This window comes from Oryzias latipes, chromosome 13, assembly GCF_053564925.1.
Source record: "Oryzias latipes strain Hd-rR chromosome 13, Olatipes_Hd-rR_3.1".
Lineage (NCBI taxonomy): Eukaryota > Metazoa > Chordata > Actinopteri > Beloniformes > Adrianichthyidae > Oryzias > Oryzias latipes.
In genome coordinates, this window is record NC_136249.1 from 14515331 (window position 1) to 14533063 (window position 17733).

Below are 17733 nucleotides of genomic sequence, written 5' to 3' on the forward strand. Positions count from 1 at the left end.
TGGTGCCTCCCCTGATTATTAAGTCACTAGAACTTCACCAACTAGGAAGTGTTTAGGAAATCTATAGCAATTATGAGCATAAAAGGTTCTGTTGGGAACCATTATAAATCAGACATATTTTTTCTTAATTAGAACTGCAGGATCTTGCAGAATGGACGATACCACTGGGAATTAAAATGTTAAAAACACCCGACACTCTGACAGGCAGCGCTGTCTCTACAAACCTTGAGCCTTCAGAATAAAAGCCTAACATGTTTCGATAAGGTCGTGGAAAGGTGTCTTTGATCAATCTTTTATAACTCAGGTGGAATTTTCCTTTTTTGGTTTTCAAATTAGGTGGACGAGTTTTTTTCTCGTTTGTTTGTTTTTAATAAACTTAAACAATAGAAGTTTTGTTTGATCTAGAACTTGTTGGACTTAACAGTACATTTACTGTTTTAAAGTGTCTCTATTATTAACAGTTTGCAATACGATGTTTGGCGCAAACGCCAAGAAATGTAAAATGATTAGCAAAAGTTTTTGGGGGAACGTCGCTTTGGCAGTTTTTGTGTGTGTGCTTTTACGCTGAAAATCCCCGGAAGGTAAACCTCTAATAAAAGCTAGCGAAAATGCGGAAGCGAATTGGGCTGTCGTCTGGTAGTAAAGGCGGAATATAAGCATTATGTCTGATTGTTTTTAATCTAAAAGTTATCAACATATTTTTAGATTTGAGAGTTTTTTAAGTAAACTAAGCTGTTTACGCTGCGTTAGTAGTTGTTGTATTTGCTTGTCATTCTTGTAGGTGAGCCGCGTTCTTCTTTACCTGAGTCATCGATCTTGGTTTCAATTTTGAAAGTTGAACTTACTACTTAGAGGGAATTTAGGTTCAAAAGAACAACAAGAATCAGCGGGGAGCTTTTAATCTTGAAGTATGGAAGGCGCAGAAGTAAAGACGTGAGTATTCACCATTTTTTTGTTTGTCACAAAGAACAACAACATTGAGACAAAAATCCTACAATAGAGATATAGGATTTGCAGTAATGGTCATGTTGCCAAACTGTCATCGGGATTGTTACCATTTGAGGCAAATGTGGCTGTACGCATGCGTGAAGACTCTTGAAGTTACTGAAAAAATAATTTATGTAAAGTGAGAAAACTATCTCTTCCTTTCGACTGTGACTGTAGCGCCTCCAAACCTTAACTTCTCCTTTAGGAGGCTTCTGTGAAAGTGTGCGAGGAACATTATAGTGTTAAAGGAGGTTTTCATCATTGATATGGTTGATTCCCAAGAGTTTTCTACGGTGGCCCTCAAGTGCCAATCTCTCAACCCCCAAGACATATTGAGGATCAAAAAAATATATATAAAAAAAACGATCTGAAATTTAATCAGAATTCCGGAAACCCAAACATGCAAAAGAAAACAAAGGTGTTTTCCAGATGAAAATATTTTTCTTTTTCTTCATTGACACATCCAAACTCACAGAACAATTCGTGGTTCATAATCACAGACTGTATGGCAACTTAAACAACCTCCCCAAAATGCAGCAGACAGCATTTTTGAAGGGATTTACAGAATAGATTAAAGTCGTCAAAACAACAAATATTGGAGCTCGGTTTAAAAAAGAAAACACTTATAAATAACAAAATAACTAAAATGAATTTCTAGATATCAAAATGAAATGTTAAAAAATAAAACAAAATAAGAAAGCAGGAAGGGTAGGACATAATGAGACATGAGTTTTGCAGAAGAGAGAAAGCAGAAGGAGGATTTGCCTGAACTCTGGTAAAGAATTGATTGATGAATCACCAAACCTTTGCAGTGGCTGTGGCCAGAAGCCTAAACAAGTCCTCTGTGGAGATTTTGAAATGCCTAAAAGTTTTGGTTGAAAAGGTGAACAAATGTCATCATCCAATCAGTGATGTCCCTTAACACCAACATTTTTTTGGTTTTTATAATTTGGTTTCATTTTCAAACATTTCATTTTGACTTCTGGAAATTACATTTGTTTTGCCAAACATTTCTTTTTATTTTGCTTATATTTTTTTTACTTTTTAATCATATTTAGGTTTTTGGAAGTTTTTTTGATTTTCAAAATGTAATGTTACTTTTATTATTTGTCTTACTTGATCCGTAATGTTTTTGCACTGAGTGATTTTGTTTTATTTGCAATTCAGGGCCACTGTACTTTTCAGCAATAAAAACATAAAAAAATACAAAAAAAAAAATATACATATACACTGACCAAAAAAAAAAAATCGTAACACTTTTGTTATTGCTCCCATTTTTTTATGGTATGAACTCAAAGATGTTCCACATACACAAAATGACCAGTTCTCTGAAATATTGTTCACAAATCTGTCTAAATCTGTGATAGTGAGCACTTCTCCTTTGCCAAGACAATCCATCCCACCTCGCAGGTGCGCCATATCAAGATGCTGATTAGACAGCATGATTATTGCACAGGTGTGCCTTAGACTGGCCACAAGAAAAGGCCACTCTGAAATCTTCAGTTGTATCACACAGCACAATGCTACAGATGTCGCAAGTTTTGAGGGAGCGTGCAATTGGCATGCTGATAGCAAGAATGTCGACCAGAGCTGTTGCTAGGGAATTGAATGTCCATTTCTCCACCATAAGCCGTCTCCAAAGGCGTTTCCGAGAATTTGGCAGCACATCCAACCGGCCTCACAGCCGCAGACCACGTGTAACCGCACCAGCACAAGACCTCCACATCCAGCATGTCCACCTCCAAGATCGTCTGAGACCAGCCACTCGGACAGCTGCTGAAACAATCGGTTTGCATAACAACAGAATTTCTGCACAAACTGTCAGAAACCGTCTCAGGGAAGCTCATCTGCATGCTCCTCGTCCTCATCGAGGTCTCGACCTCACTCCAGTTCGTCGTCGTAACCGACTTGAGTGGGCAAATGCTCACATGCGATGGCGTCTGGCACGTTGGAGAGGTGTTCTCTTCACGGATGAATCCTGATTTACACTGTTCAGGGCAGATGGCAGACAGCGTGTGTGGCGTCGTGTTGGTGAGCGGTTTTCTGATGTCAATGTTGTGGATCGAGTCGTCTATGGTGGTGGTGGTGTTATGGTATGGGCATGCATGTGTTATGGGCGAAGAACGCAGGTGCATTTCATTGATGGCATTTTGAATGCACAGAGAGACCGTGACGAGATGCTGGGGCCCATTGTTGTGCCGTACATCCAACACCATCACCTCATGTTGCAGCATGATAATGCACGGCCCCATGTTGCAAGGAAGCTGAAAACATCCCAGTTCTTGTATGGCCAGCATACTCACCGGACATGTCACCCATTGAGCATGTTTGGGATGCTCTGGATCGGCGTATACGATGGCGTGTTCCAGTTCCTGCCAATATCCAGGAACTTCGTACTAGGGTTGTGCCGATGGACGATATCATCGTCCATCGTGATGGATGACTGACATCCCGATGGAGAGACACCATCGTGATGCCACGCCCCCGCCACGTTGCGAGTCGACGCCATAAGCCGCGGTTACATGTACAAAATATCTTGATGGGATCAATGGTCGGATTAGAATCCAATCGTGTAGATGGGCCCAGAAAAATGTTTTCAGAATATAAAAACGTTCACTAAGGTCACAAGTTCGGTCGGAATAAATCATTCGCACATGCGCAGTTGGGTTTGAAAACCGGAAGGGGATACAACTTCCGCCGAGCGGCTTTTTTTCCAAACTTTATTGAATGTAACAATTCAATACAAAACAATGTTAAACAGCGCCGAGCGGCTATATATATTGACATGCCAGCTCGGTAATATACGAGACGATCTTCTAAACGTGCTTTTAATAATGTTACGGTTATTATGAAACACCTGTTCGCTCATCATTTGAATTTTAATCCGTGTGGTCAGTGCTTTTTCTGAACGAAGCCAGGATTAGCAGTATGCTAACACGGGCTAACAACATTAGCTTTGGGTGGTGCTGCTTGCTGTGAATAACAGCCTTTATTTAGTCGGGACACGACTGGAAACACAAATCCACGTGATTGTTTGAATGTTTTCTAAGGACTGAGCGACATTTCTGCTTTGAAGCTCAAACCGCTGTGTGTGCTGACGATCCGAGCTGTGCTCAGACACACACTTTTAGACCCGGTTCTGAGTTCGGTTGCTTGTACCCCTAGAGCTGCAGGACGGATCGCAGTCCTAAATCTCCCACACATACCGCTCATGTAACAAAGCCCCCCCCCCCCCCCCCCTCCCATCAAACACAAAGCTGTAAATCCGCGCTCCGCCGGTCCACTTCACTAGTCAAGTGCGGGAGCGGACTACTTTTTTATTTTGTTTGTTACTTTTTTTGTTAAAGTCACTTCCCTCAGTTTATAGTGGATCATCGCGGATTAGTCATTAGTTGGGAAATAAAATAAAACGTAAAGTAAAATATCGAATAGCAGTTATATAAGAACGAAAAATGTAAAAATAGCGTCAACGGCCAATTTAGGGGACATCGCCCAACCCTACTTCGTACAGCCATTGAAGAAGAGTGGACCAACATTCCACAGGCCACAATAGACAACCTGATCAACTCTATGCGAAGGAGATGTGTCGCACTTCATGAGGCAAATGGTGGTCACTCCAGATACTGACTGGTTGTCTGAGTCCCCTGACCCCCTCAATAAAACAAAACTGAAGATTTCAGAGTGGCCTTTTCTTGTGGCCAGTTTAAGGCACACCTGTTCAATAATCATGCTGTCTAATCAGCATCTTGATATGGCGCACCTGCGAGGTGGGATGGATTGTCTTGGCAAAGGAGAAGTGCTCACTATCACAGATTTAGACAGATTTGTGAACAATATTTCAGAGAACTGGTCATTTTGTGTATGTGGAACATCTTTGAGTTCATACCATAAAAAATGGGAGCAATAACAAAAGTGTTGCGTTTATATTTTTGGTCAGTGTATATATATGGATAGATATGTTATCATTATTGTTATTGTTGAAGAAAAAAGTTGCTTTGGGATTTTTTTTAGCCTCCTGGCATGTTTTTGAAGCAGAGTCAACATCTCAGTCAGCAAAGTATGACGACTTCAAACTGTTGCTCTCACTAAACCTAACATAAATGGTAAATGGCGAATACTTATATAGCGCTTTCTACCTTCTTTCGAAGGCCCAACGCGCTTTACAGTCACAGTCCCATTCACCCATTCACACACACATTCACACACTGATGGCGGCTCCGCTGCCGAACACTGGCGCCAACCTCCCACCAGAGGCAAGGTGCAGTTAAGCGTCTTGCCCAGGGACACTTTGACACATGGGCGTGCAAGGCGGGAATCAAACCTGCAATCTTACGATCATGGGTCGACCGCCCTACCGCTGCAATGCGGCTGCCCACATAACATAGTCTTTTATTTTCCGCAAAAACTTCTAAAAGTTTTGGTTAAAACTCATTGGAGAGGACTTGTTAAAAATGGGAAGTTTACTTCTAGTTTAAAACATTTCAAACGTTCCTCCTTAAATGTCACTTAGCCATACTAAACGTCTTCTGTTCTCTGTTACAGGAATTATGACGAGGAGAAAGAGAAATGGAAAAGGCCCCCCTCCAGCTACGGTTCGATGAAGAGCGAAAGTGAGGAGTCGGAAGGTCCGGAGACGGATGAGAATGGAGCGGGACACGAGGGGGCAGTTCTGCCTGAACGTCCTGCACCTGTAGTGATTGGGTAACTGGACTCCTGTATGCACTGCAAAAAACCCAATCCCTCCAAAATAAAAGTCACGTCTTCCTGTCCCGACCTGGTGAAAACCCTGCTCTGTGTTGTGGAAACGTGTTTGGCTGCCGGCTAAAGGTGTGTCTGTCTGTGTTTTTTAGGTCACAGAACTATCTCTCTCCTGAGACCCTCTACACCATGAACACGGAGCAAACCAAACCACCTGGAGCTTTAGTGATTGAGACAGGGTAAAGTACACCTGTCTGGCTGACAGATGCATGTCATTCAAAGAGAAGCCAAATATGAGCTGAATTACATTTAAATCATGATAATTTCTAAACAATTTAATCAGTCTGTAGCCTTTACTCTTGTAATTTATGTATTATAAAAAATTATGATACATCTTCTCTTTCCATGTTTTAATCTGTATAGAATAAAGTGTTTTGTTTCAACAAAAATGCTTTAGAATTTATGATGGGTCCGGCTTTCTCAGATCTGGTGACCTGGACAGGGCTGTGGATGATTATGAGGAGGATGAGGATGAGGAGGATGAGGATATGTACATAACCAATTCTCCTGAACCCCCTGAGCCTGTTGAGTTTGAAGGGTTGATGCAGACTGATGAAGACGAGCAGCCCGGCAGATTTCCCCCGGAGCAGGACATGCCCTTCGTGTTCACAGTAGGTCTATCACATTGTTTTGGTTTCTGTAAAAAGAAGTTATTTTTCTAAAATCTGAAGCTCTTTCCTTTATGTAACAATTCTTTTTTATTCTCCTCAGAACATCCTGAAGACTTTAACACCCCTCAAATTTGAAGAGATGTACAAGTTTAGGTCCTGGCTGAAGCTGATGGCTCGTGAGTTGAAAGACAGCAATTTCATGGAGGGAGACCTTCTTGACTTTGTGGACAAGATGATTGAAGTCTTTGGTAAGAAAAAAAAGTGTGATGCTAGCAGGGATGGACAATTGGAGGATTATTATATAGACATGGAAAATTAAAAAATTAAAGCAGGAGTCTGCAACCTTCAACGCTAAAAGAACCATTTGGTTTAGTTTCTTACCAACCAAAACCCAGCGAGAGCAGCAAAGTCCCACCTCATTATTCTGAAAAATACACTTAATTTATATTTCTGTGCCCATTAATCCCTTCATATAACAGAGTATTCTGGCCACCTTAAAAGAAATCAAATTATAAGACCATAAAGTTGTAAAATTACGAGAAAAAAGTCTAAATTTTACAGGAATAAAGTTGCAAATTTAGGATTTTACAAAGTCGTAATTTTACAAGACAAAAGTTGTGCTTTGCACAACTACTGTTAACATTTTATGAAAATAAAGCTACATTTACAAAAAACTAAAGCATATTCAGTGAGATTCCAGAGCAGTGAGAACGTCTTCTCACATAAATTCAACTGCTGATCTTTGATTTTCTTTTAAAAAAAAATTTTAAAGGCTAAAACGGTTTATTTTCGAAGCACAACTTTTTCCTTTTGTGGAGCATAATTGTAGAACATTTTTCTCAAAATGTAAACACTTAATTCTGTAAAATTGTGACTTTTTTTCTTTTTAATTTTACAACTTTTTTCTCTTACATTTAATTCTGTCATGCTGTGCCTAATACTCCATTGTACATTTGTTTATATAATGTAGCTTTTAAAAATGTTCAGTCCCTCTCCGAAAACACATTTTGATCTATTTTAAAAGCGTTCTCAGTGGTCTTTTAAGTTTGATAATGCTGTTTTTAGCCAACATAAATAAAACCTGTTTAGTTTTCTAGAACATAGTTTCTGCAGAGAGGCAGTAATTCCCCAGAGGAGATGTGAGCAGAACTGTTGGTGTGGAGCAAACTATCCCCCCCTGCCAATCAATCATCAGTTTATACAGTCTCTCACTTGCTTACAGCCCCTCACACCCCCAACCTAACATTAGCGGTGCAACAAAAATGGCGAGCAATATTGGAGCTATCCAGCCGTACGTTTCTGAGCCAGATTCTAGGTCCTGCACAAAGTCGTACGTGAATCTAGACGTCCACAGGTGAAGGCATCAGAATGCAGCAGAGCAGGGATGTTGTATTTTCTGTCACAAATAAGCTCTTTTTTTTAAACGGCATTTTTTCGTCTGTTCTTGATTCACGACAATTTGAATAAAGAAATTCTCAGATAGGAAGGTTTGAGCTTAATTTTCTTTATATACGTCCTCCATCATCATAAAATTGACACAAGAAGATGTTCAAAACACCATTTTCAGTGGGTCGCAATGAAGGGATAAAAAAAGCTGCATGTGGTTCCACAGCCTCAGGTTATAGACTCCTGGATTAAACTATCAAAATGATCAAATTAGTGAGTTTAATCGCTATATTTTGCTGCAGTCGTGACAGTCTGCTGCTTAAATGACACTGTTTTTTCTTTTTTGACGTCTGGTTTGCAGGTCATTCTAAAACACTGTACATTACAATCTCTTGTCTGGATTCCAGTGGTTTGAAAGCACAGGCGGAAGAACTGCAGAAAGTGTGCATGAAAGGTGAGTGCAAACCCATAACTGAATTCTTGTGGTCTTCTAAACATCCCAAATGTCTTTCAAGGACTTGATTCAAACATCGTGAGCTTCATCGGAGCTTTTCTTTTTCCGTTGATGCTTGGAGATCAATTTGAATTAACTTCAAATATTGACATTTTACAAAGATTAGGAATCCGTGTGTTCAGGTATTGAAAACCTGGATGATTTCTAAAAAAAAACAAGCCGTAAACCATGAGAATTTAAAGCTAATGTCATGTTGAGCTCTGGATAAAATTTCCACCCTTTCTCATGGAAAAAGCTGTGAGTTCCTTCACACTTTTGCAGAGGTGTGATCTCAACATGTAACCGGAATGCAGGGAATGGCTTCAGGATGCACCAGCAGTGCCCCTGGATCATGCTCCTGGGATGTTATCAGCGTTAATGACGTTAAAGTCATTTCACTGAAGGATTTTATTTTTCAACTCTTCCGACCTTCATTTTGACTCGTATTTGATGAACACTTCTATGTTCTGTGAGTGATGAAGAGCAGACAGGACCGCTTAGACTCTTTACTTTTGAAAATGATGCAAGTGTGGCTTCTAACCGTCGAGGACGAGGTTTGTACTGACGGGAAGCAGTTAGTAACTGAAGTTGGTAAAGGACAGAACATGTCTGAGGTCATGGAACATAAGAGGAGCTAAATGATCCATGCTCGATTTGAGGAGCGTCTCCTCTCCTTTCCAGTCATTTCCTCAACCATCCATCAGATCTTCTTTCTTCTCAGTTTCAGACTCGGTCCTCCTCAAACTGAAGCATCTGAAAAGCACAGCAGTCTGTTGCAGCTGCTGTGCTTTCACTGTGTTGCTGCCTTCTCACTTTCTACTTGTTGCATCGATGTGGAAAGAATAAGTGAAATTCCCACAGTTCTGCACTTATCAAAGGATCCGACCTGAAAAAAAAACGACGTTCCATCTTGCTCTCCCTGTCGCTCTAGGAGAGGATCAGTCAGGCAGAAATAAAGTTGTTGCTTCATTTAGATGAGAAGCAGATCATACACTTCATGGGAAAAAGGTTGTTAGCTGTTACTAAAATCCCCCTTTAGGCTTTTTTCCCTATTTTTGTGCAAATTATGATGAAGAGGACTGAAGATGGGAAGGAAAACCAGGAAGAGCAGATGAAGCTGAGGGATATCAGCCAAAATAAAACCATAAAAATGCAACAAACAGAGGAGAAATGAAAGATTAGAGAACGTCTTTCAGGTAGATTAGTTTGAAAAGAGGAGAATTTTAAAAATGTCTGTGTGACGGGAATCCTGGACAAAGATGAATTACAGAATAAGATTAATATTTGACCACTTTTTTATTTTTTTAGAACATTACCCCCCCCCCCCCCCCCCATTTGGCTAATGTGAAGTACATATATTGCATAAATATTGGGAATTAAATGGTTTTAATTTTCTCTTCTTTCCTGCCGACAGCTTTGATTCGTTATCGCCTGACGGAAGAAATAAACAGGAAAAAGAAGTTTGTTTTTGAGGGGCTTGTTGAATCTAGAGTTCAGAACAAACTGAACCAAATCTTTGTGGAGCCCAAGATCTCCAAGCGCATCTGCGGGGCAATCGATCCGAGCCATGAGTTCCGGTCAAAGCCGATCACGCCTCTCCAGGTTCCCGACCCGGATTCCTTCACCAGCTTGAAGAATCTGTTCCGGCTCACCAAAGACGACGGCAGCCGCGTCAGAACAGTGGCCACCACTGCACTTCCAGGATCGGGAATGACCCTCCACACGTCAAAGTTCTGCCTGGACTGGGCAGAAAACACAGCTAATAGGGTAAAAATCAAAAATATTTGGTTCTGCTGCGCCTAGTTTACCTAAAATATTCAAAGCTGCTGTCACATAAAGGGACTCGCTAAAGCTAATGAGGGAAAAGGGGACATTGGTTTGAACCATTGACTGTATCTGAAAAATAGAATTTTCACATTTTCTCTCCAGAGGAGCCCCCTGTCACATCAGTGATGGTTTATCAGGTGTTTGTTTTCTTATTTCTGCAGGATCTGGAGTGCGTCGTCAGACTCCCCTTCCATAGATTCTGGTCTTTGAAAAGGTCGGAGTCTGAGAATGTGTCTCTGCTGGAGATGATCCACATATGCACATCAGCATTTAAAGGCCTGGATTCTTATCTGGAGGAAGCGGACCACTCTAAACGTCTCATCATCATGGACTGTTTAGATTCCTTCCAGGACTCTGTGGACTGGCTGGTAAGACACCACCCACTCTGTGATCCCAAATGAAGATTGTGTGTCAAACAAATGATTTTATTAACATTAACAGAGTTTCCTAACCCTTACTAATGATTATTATTATTATTAGGGATTCATTTATCTGATATTCAGTATCAGTATGGGACCAAACCATGAAAAATGACCGGATCGGATATCTGAATCCAATGGTTCAGTCCGTCAGTTTCATTCCTTTAATGAAAAATGAAACTTCATGGCTGCCAGTGAAGCACATCTTCCTTGAAGTGCACTCTGATCTGTTTTCAAACCGTTCCCAGTGGCTTTTCAATTCTGATAATGCAAATTTTGCCAAAAATCAAAAATCCTGTGTCGTTTTCTAGGACATAGTTTCTGCAGAGGGCAGACGGGAGTTTATAAGAAATATGTCTCTGAGTCGTGAGCGGGACCGTCGGCCTGCACCAATATCCCATCAACCATTTTTGTACACTCTCCTGCTAGCTTACAGCTCCTCACAACCCTAAGCAAACATTAGCGGTTCAACAAAAAGGGCGAGCGATATTGGAGCAATCCAGCCGTACGGTTTTGAGCCAGATTCCAGCCGAGATGAGGAAAACAAAGACATACATGGATCTATTTGTCTGCCAGTGGACGCATCAGAATGGAGCGGAGCAGGGAGCTTGTGGCCTGTCGATTGTCGTTTGTACGCAGTTTTTTTCCAGTGGCATATTTTCATCTGCTCCTGATTCCCCATCATTTGAATAAAGAAATACTCAGAAATGCTTTATTTTCTTTATATATGAAAAATGCCAAAAGGACATGTTAAAAAGAAATGAGAAAAATAAAAGGAATGTTGTTTGTGTGGACGTCCTACGTGTATTTGCGTATCACGTGTGCACCCCGTGCATGCAGCGTTATCACACGGTCCGTAAGGAGCCACTTACTTACTAAAGCTAACAAATAGAGTGTGGCGTAAAGGCATCATAACATAGCATCAACTCGACGTCATAAGTGTGTGCAGCTTCCGTTAGCCGTATGAATACTTTACGATACACTTACCACAACAATGGTACGTTCCATTCTTGGCGTCCCTTGAGGTTGCCGTATGAATGTCATCAGAACTGTAAAACACACCTGCACTCACCTTAAGAACCGTCGCTCCTCCCTATGATCCACCTCTCCTACCCTCTATTCAACCCCTCCAAGGGGGCATGTTACTAAATCTTTAGGAAGAACCTGCCCTAACCCTGAAATGACTTTTTTTTTTTTATTGAAGATGGAGACATATCTAGTTCAAATTTGTAATGCAAAGTTATATATACATTCAATTTCAGGGATTTTTTTACTCGAACATATCCTTTAATTTGAAAAATCTCCATTGGTGTTACCTCTTTGTGGGAATTTATTTAGAAAAGGGAAATTTCTGCATCGGCACATAGTAAAGTTTTACAAACCGCTATTGACTCCAAGAAAGTGGTATCAAACCATCCCTCCATCTTCAGAACCCACTGAATGCCTTTCAGGGTACTGTGGTTGCTGGAGCCAACCCAGCTACTGTTTGGTAAAGGCGGGGTAAAACCTGGACATGTCGCCAGTTCTTTGCAGGGCCACACGCTTACACACACGCACTCCTAGGAGGAATTTAGAAATGTGTATGTTTCTTGAGTGCCCAGAGAAAACCCACACATACATGAGGAGAAGTCCACACAGAAAGGTCCCAGCTGGGATTTGAACCAGGTCGCTAACCACTGCTCCACTGTGCAGTATCAAACCATCCTAATTATTATTTTTTTTCCAGAACACTCCACTTCTAACTGACATCAGAACCCCAGCATCTCCAGAGGTCCTGATGGTGAACATCGTCAGAGGCAACCTGCTTCCTGGCGCTCGTGTCTGGGTCCTGGGGAGACCGCCCGCTGTCTCACAGATCCCGCCTTCGCTCATCGATGTGTTCACTGAAATACAGTGCTTCAGGTCTGTGCGTCTCTGTCTGAGTCACTCAGATTTGACTCAGAAATCTAAAGTTTTGATCTCCTGCCCACAGTGAGGAGATGAAAGAGGACTACATGAGGAGACGCTTCACACCAGAGCTGGCACAGAAAATTCTGGCGCATTACCAGCGCATACCGACACTTCGCATTCTTGCTCACCAGCCCTTTGTCTGTTGGATTATGGCCACCATGTATAATCGCTTCCTTGATCGCCAAGGCTATGGGAACAATCCTCCTCGACTGACACCGGTCATCACCAACCTCTTTCTGATTCAATTAAACCGCCGGCTGAGTTATTACTATTATCAACCAGAAGTGAAGACGGTAAAGACCATCAAATGTGGCCCCTTTAGTTTGAAAAATGTAAACTTTCATTCCATTGTCAGTGACACTGTTTTGTAATTCTTTGGTCCATGCAGATGTGGTCCAATCAGGACAAAGACATGCTAAGATCGATGGGAAAAATGGCACTGGAGATGCTGCGAAGGAACACGGACGTGTTCTTTAAGGACAACTTGAAGGAGTATGGGTTGGACTTGAGGGAGGTGGTGATGTTGACGGGTCTCTGCACTGAGCTCCCTGCGGTTTCAAACCAGAGGAGGTTCAGCTTCATCCATTTTACCCTGCAGGTAAAGTGCTTTGTGAGTTACCACGTTTACTGGAGCGTCGGGCATAAAAAGGTCATTTGTTTGAAAACGGCAACAAAGCATCAGCTGCTGTCAGCTGAGCTAAAATCCTATGAAGTGCCACCAGATTGTGAACTCAAGTCACAGTTTTGAGATCTGAATGTCCTAAATTGCTAACAAAAGGTCATTTTTAAAAACGAAACTTTCTAAGTTGCAAATAAAAATATTAAATGTTTGCTTTCAAAATCCTTTTTTTTGGTTTTCAAACCACATTTCTGCGTTTGACACACAAGTTTCAGATGCTTTCTCCCTCCCTATCTTAGATTTTGCCTTCCTAAGTTTCAGTTTAGTGGGACATATGTGCTGCCAAACAGCCAATCGCAGACAAGAAAGTTCATGCTGATTGGTGTAAATTCTAGAGATTCCATCCAATCAAGTGTCTTAGCCTCGCATTGACGGTGCTTTGTGGGGAGACACAGACTTTAGACTTTGTATCGGTTCTGTTGGACCGGGATTCTGCAGTCTTCAGCCAGTATGGCCGTATCTCTCTGACTAAAACCCAAAAGGAGTAGCAAAGCTAAAAACAAGAAAACATGGCTCAGTATTTAATGTTAGTGTAGCAACCAGCTTGTTTAAACTGTGCACAGCAAAAAAAAACCTGTCTCAGCCGGACATGTACTGTGCCATTCAGATTTGTATCTCAGGTCGGCAGTCTGTCGCAGGGTAGAGTGTCCACAATCACACACCAAGGGGCAATTTAGATTAAAAGCGCAAACATGTTTTTGGATGGTGGGAGGAAGCCGGAGTCCCCGGAGAAAACCCACACATGCACAGGGAGAACATGCAAACTCCACAGAAATTGTTTAATGTTTCATTTAATGTTCTGGTTCAGATCCCCCAGTCAGAACTTGAACCGTGGGCATTCTTGCTGTGAGACAAGAGAGCTAACCACTGCACCACCAGGCAGCCTGAACTATTTTTTAATTAATATAAATAAAATGTTGAAATATAAAGAGAAAATAACATTTTGTCATCAATAATTTTGTTGTTTAATTTAAACAAAAATGCACAAGTTTTTGAAATAAGAAAGCCTATGCAACTCAGGATGATCTGCTGAAGCAAATTTTACTCAAATGAATAATTAGCATTTAAGAAATAAAAAATACAAAAAATTCTTCTACTTATATATAAAATCTACTTTGGTGAGCCATCATTCTTTTCATTACTTACTATTGGTGTTAATGTAATTCAAAACACTGTTGTGCAGCATAAGAAAATGTTATTTTTTTGTAAATAACAAACCAATCTTAAAAAAAATTCAAACTTTTTACCAATATTTTGCTCCAGGAGATTTAAAAATCACTCAGGCCTGTTTAGTGTAATGTCACCAGATAAACTTGACACAGTTTATTTTACTGTTTCTGGAGATCCTCAGCCATAAATTCACAAATCTGAATAAATACAATTTATTCAATGCTAAAAGAAACTATGTATTATATTTAAAATGATTTTTTTCTTCAGCCAAAGAGGCAAAATCGAGGGCAGAAGAGAGTAGTGGACTCCATGTGAGATAAATGTAGCGATTTGATTGGAGAGAATCTAGAGTCTAGACCAATCAGCCTCTAGTCTGTGATTGGCTGTTTGGGGCAAACATACGGTGGCCCACAAGGGTCACAACACAACACATTAACTTTACACACAACACATTAACTTTACACACAACACATTAACTTTACACACAACACATTAACTCACAACACAACACAATAACTCACAACACAACACATTAACCACCGTACAAACACACTCAACTCAAACTTGTAAAAGCAAAATCAAAGATGGGGAGAAAGCCAGATGAGAGACAACGCATCTGAAAACATTTGTGTCGCAAAAATGTATTTTGAAAGCAAAGAAAAATATTTTGAAAGCAAACATTTACTTTTTTTTCATTTGCAATTTTGAAAGTTTTATTTTTATCCCTTTGATTCTTGTAGCTTTCACCTCAGACACATGGATCTATAGAGGCAGGTGGAAGGTCATTTTTAAATCCAGCTTGCTTAAAATCTCACTTGTTTTGTCTGAAATTCACCTTCTGCTCTACACAGAGATGGTTAAAGTGTTCCCACAGACTTTATAGTTCTGCACATCTCTTTCAGTGATGAGTGTTAAGAACTGCTGCTATGCGACATCGCTGACTTTTCTTTTCTCTCTCTGCTTTAGGAGTACATGGCTGCCTTTTATGTCTTTATAATGTTCTACCAGGACTCAAAGAACGTGCTCGAGTCTGGAGGAAGTGGCAAGCTTCCCTTCTTCCGTCAGTCTTCTTCCAAAGCTCAGCCGTGTAAAGCTGCAAACGTGGTTCGGTGTGCTGTTGAGCTAACCCTCAACTCTCCTCTGGGCCAGTATGACTTGTTTCTGCGCTTCCTGTGTGGCCTGATGAACCCGACTTGCCACGTCAAACTGTTTGGCGGGTTCCTCTTTGAATACAGAACCCCTCCGGTGAGTGGTTTGAAAGATGTGAGCAAAGTCCTGGAGGATGCCATCAAGACGGCTCCAGCAGACAGAGTGGAGAACCTAAAGGAGTGCAACAGAGAGGTGACACAGGAGGATCTTTGAGGTGCACTGCTACCTTCCAACATTGACGTTAAGGACAGGAGAAGGGGCTTGCTGCTGTTTTAGGTTCAGTTGAAACCTACAACTTATCAAATGGGGCATTTCAAGAGCCTGACCTTAGAGAAAATAGGAAGTTCTGTTGATTGCAGCGGTACTTGCATCCTATAAAACGTGAATCGCAAAAGACGTTGTTGCAAACTTGGTTTTGCTTTGTCTCCCATCACTACGCACACGAGGAAAGAAATGGCATCAAGGTTTGAAAACTCAATCTGTGTTCTTTGCTTGTAATTAAAAACCATAGGGTGATTTTATGGTGGAAAGTCCTGAAAACAATGTGGATGATTGCACAGACAGGATATTTTATTTTTTTCTGGAGTTTATTTTTTTCAACGTTTACATTTTAAATTTGTTTTAGAGCATTTGAGACCCAAGTCCACGTCTTAGATTGAAAAAAAAAAGTGATATATTTAAAGTTTTTTTTTCCAGAAGTACATCATAGTTGTACACTCTTTGTATGTATGAATTGATTTGTTAGTCAGTGTATTTTTACATTGCCTGGCAAATTGTATGTCATCTATAGTTATTTAATGTCTTTCACATCTGTTAGCCATATTTGTGCCTAAAGGATGGGGGTAATAAAGAGTTTTTACTGCTCTCTAGTTTCTTCTTTACTTACTGACGCATGTGAATTTGTACAAGTTCACCTGAAAACAAAACCAGATCAAATATTTTGCCAAATGTTACTGATTCTGAGTTGAGCTTGTAAGTCAGAGAAAAATCTGTTTATTCACTTTGAAATTTAACACCAAAAGTAATCAATGGTGTCTGTGTTGGAACAAGGCTCCTTGGCACATCTGCAGTTGGAATGGCACATCTGTTTGGTGTGAGGAAGCAGTGGAGTGTGACAAGCACGTGTGATGAAGTGGAGGACTCCCTTATCATCTTACATTTCCTTTTTAGTCAAAGCAGGATAGTTTAGCACAGGGTTTTACAGGTCTAGTTTATTTAGCACAACAATAATGACCCTCATGTAGAGCACACATTTAGCTGTTCTTGTTCGCTTATGTTAATTCTTTTTTTATTTTTAATTTTTTCCAGTTTCTTTGAGTTTCCTGTAGAGTTTGACTTCCTGGTTACCTGTTTAGGGTTTTGTCCAAACCAGATTGAAAATTCAAAAAATAAAAAATTCTAAATTTGAAAAAAACAATAGAAAAATTGAAAGGAATGAATTACACTTGAAGGAATAAATAAGTGAATAATTTATTACTGACTTGAGGTCCAAATGACAAGACCATACACACAAACATAAATGTCCATAAAAGCAACAATGAAATGGAGAGCATATGAAAATAATAGGAGCAATAGACCAACAGACCAAGTAGTACGCAAATTACAAGCTTGAAAACTAAGGTCTTAAAAATGCTCCCATACCTCCAAATTGGACACTGATATTTGAAAATGCTGGGATTATTGCATGCAACACAATTGCCAGATATAAAATAAAAATAAGCACATATTTGTGTAATTATACAATACATTGTGAAGGAAAAGGAACGGATCTGCTGCCTCGTAGGTCGGCTTTGGCTGGTCAATAGCTACGGGACTAAGCCCAGATAATAAATCTACTCTCCTGCAACTGCGATGGCACCGGGCGTATCGGCTTGCCTTTCCATTGGACTCTGCCAACAATGCCGAGAGGGGGGTCCTGGCACTGGGCAATACAGGATCTCCAGGTCTGCACCTGGAGAGGTCACTCCGGCTTTGCTGTCTCAGCGCAGACCCAACGCTGACCACTCTGACACCTGGAGCTCCCCTCTACACCCCAGCGAGCTTAAGGTGTGGATGATTTTCTCCTCACTGCTCAGGTGATTAGTTTATTTTGTCTGTTCCTCTTCCTGTTTTGGTGTAAATATTTTTATTAATTGGTTTCTAACTGATTTGTTAGTATTCGGGAGCAGCAGAGGCACCATTGGTGTTTTGTTTGGCTTCCTTGATTTTATTGCCCAGCAGTATAGTTTTCCTCAGCCAGTGGACCACCAGCTCCACCTGTCTGTCCCCTGGGACACACTCCTCTCTACAGCAGGGCACAGAGTT

The 17733-nt window shown here is 40.7% G+C and overlaps 1 protein-coding gene across 2 annotated transcripts; it reads left to right on the forward strand.

The window, feature by feature from the left end:
• Nucleotides 1-576: 576 nt before the first annotated feature.
• nlrc3l (NLR family, CARD domain containing 3-like) lies at nucleotides 577-16298 on the forward strand. 2 transcript variants are annotated; one of them, XM_004075807.5, is made up of 12 exons: nucleotides 577-933; nucleotides 5530-5688; nucleotides 5838-5924; nucleotides 6170-6356; nucleotides 6457-6604; nucleotides 8104-8196; nucleotides 9650-10002; nucleotides 10224-10430; nucleotides 12208-12383; nucleotides 12454-12724; nucleotides 12820-13029; nucleotides 15247-16298. In XM_004075807.5, exons 1-12 carry the CDS (start codon nucleotides 911-913, stop codon nucleotides 15640-15642), a joined length of 2310 nt encoding a protein of 769 aa, XP_004075855.1. In that variant the 5' UTR covers nucleotides 577-910; the 3' UTR covers nucleotides 15643-16298. The 2 variants fall into 2 exon arrangements, with proteins under 2 accessions (XP_004075855.1, XP_020564047.1); XM_020708388.3 differs by lacking the exon at nucleotides 577-933 and having other exon boundaries at nucleotides 5652-5764.
• Nucleotides 16299-17733: the final 1435 nt, after the last annotated feature.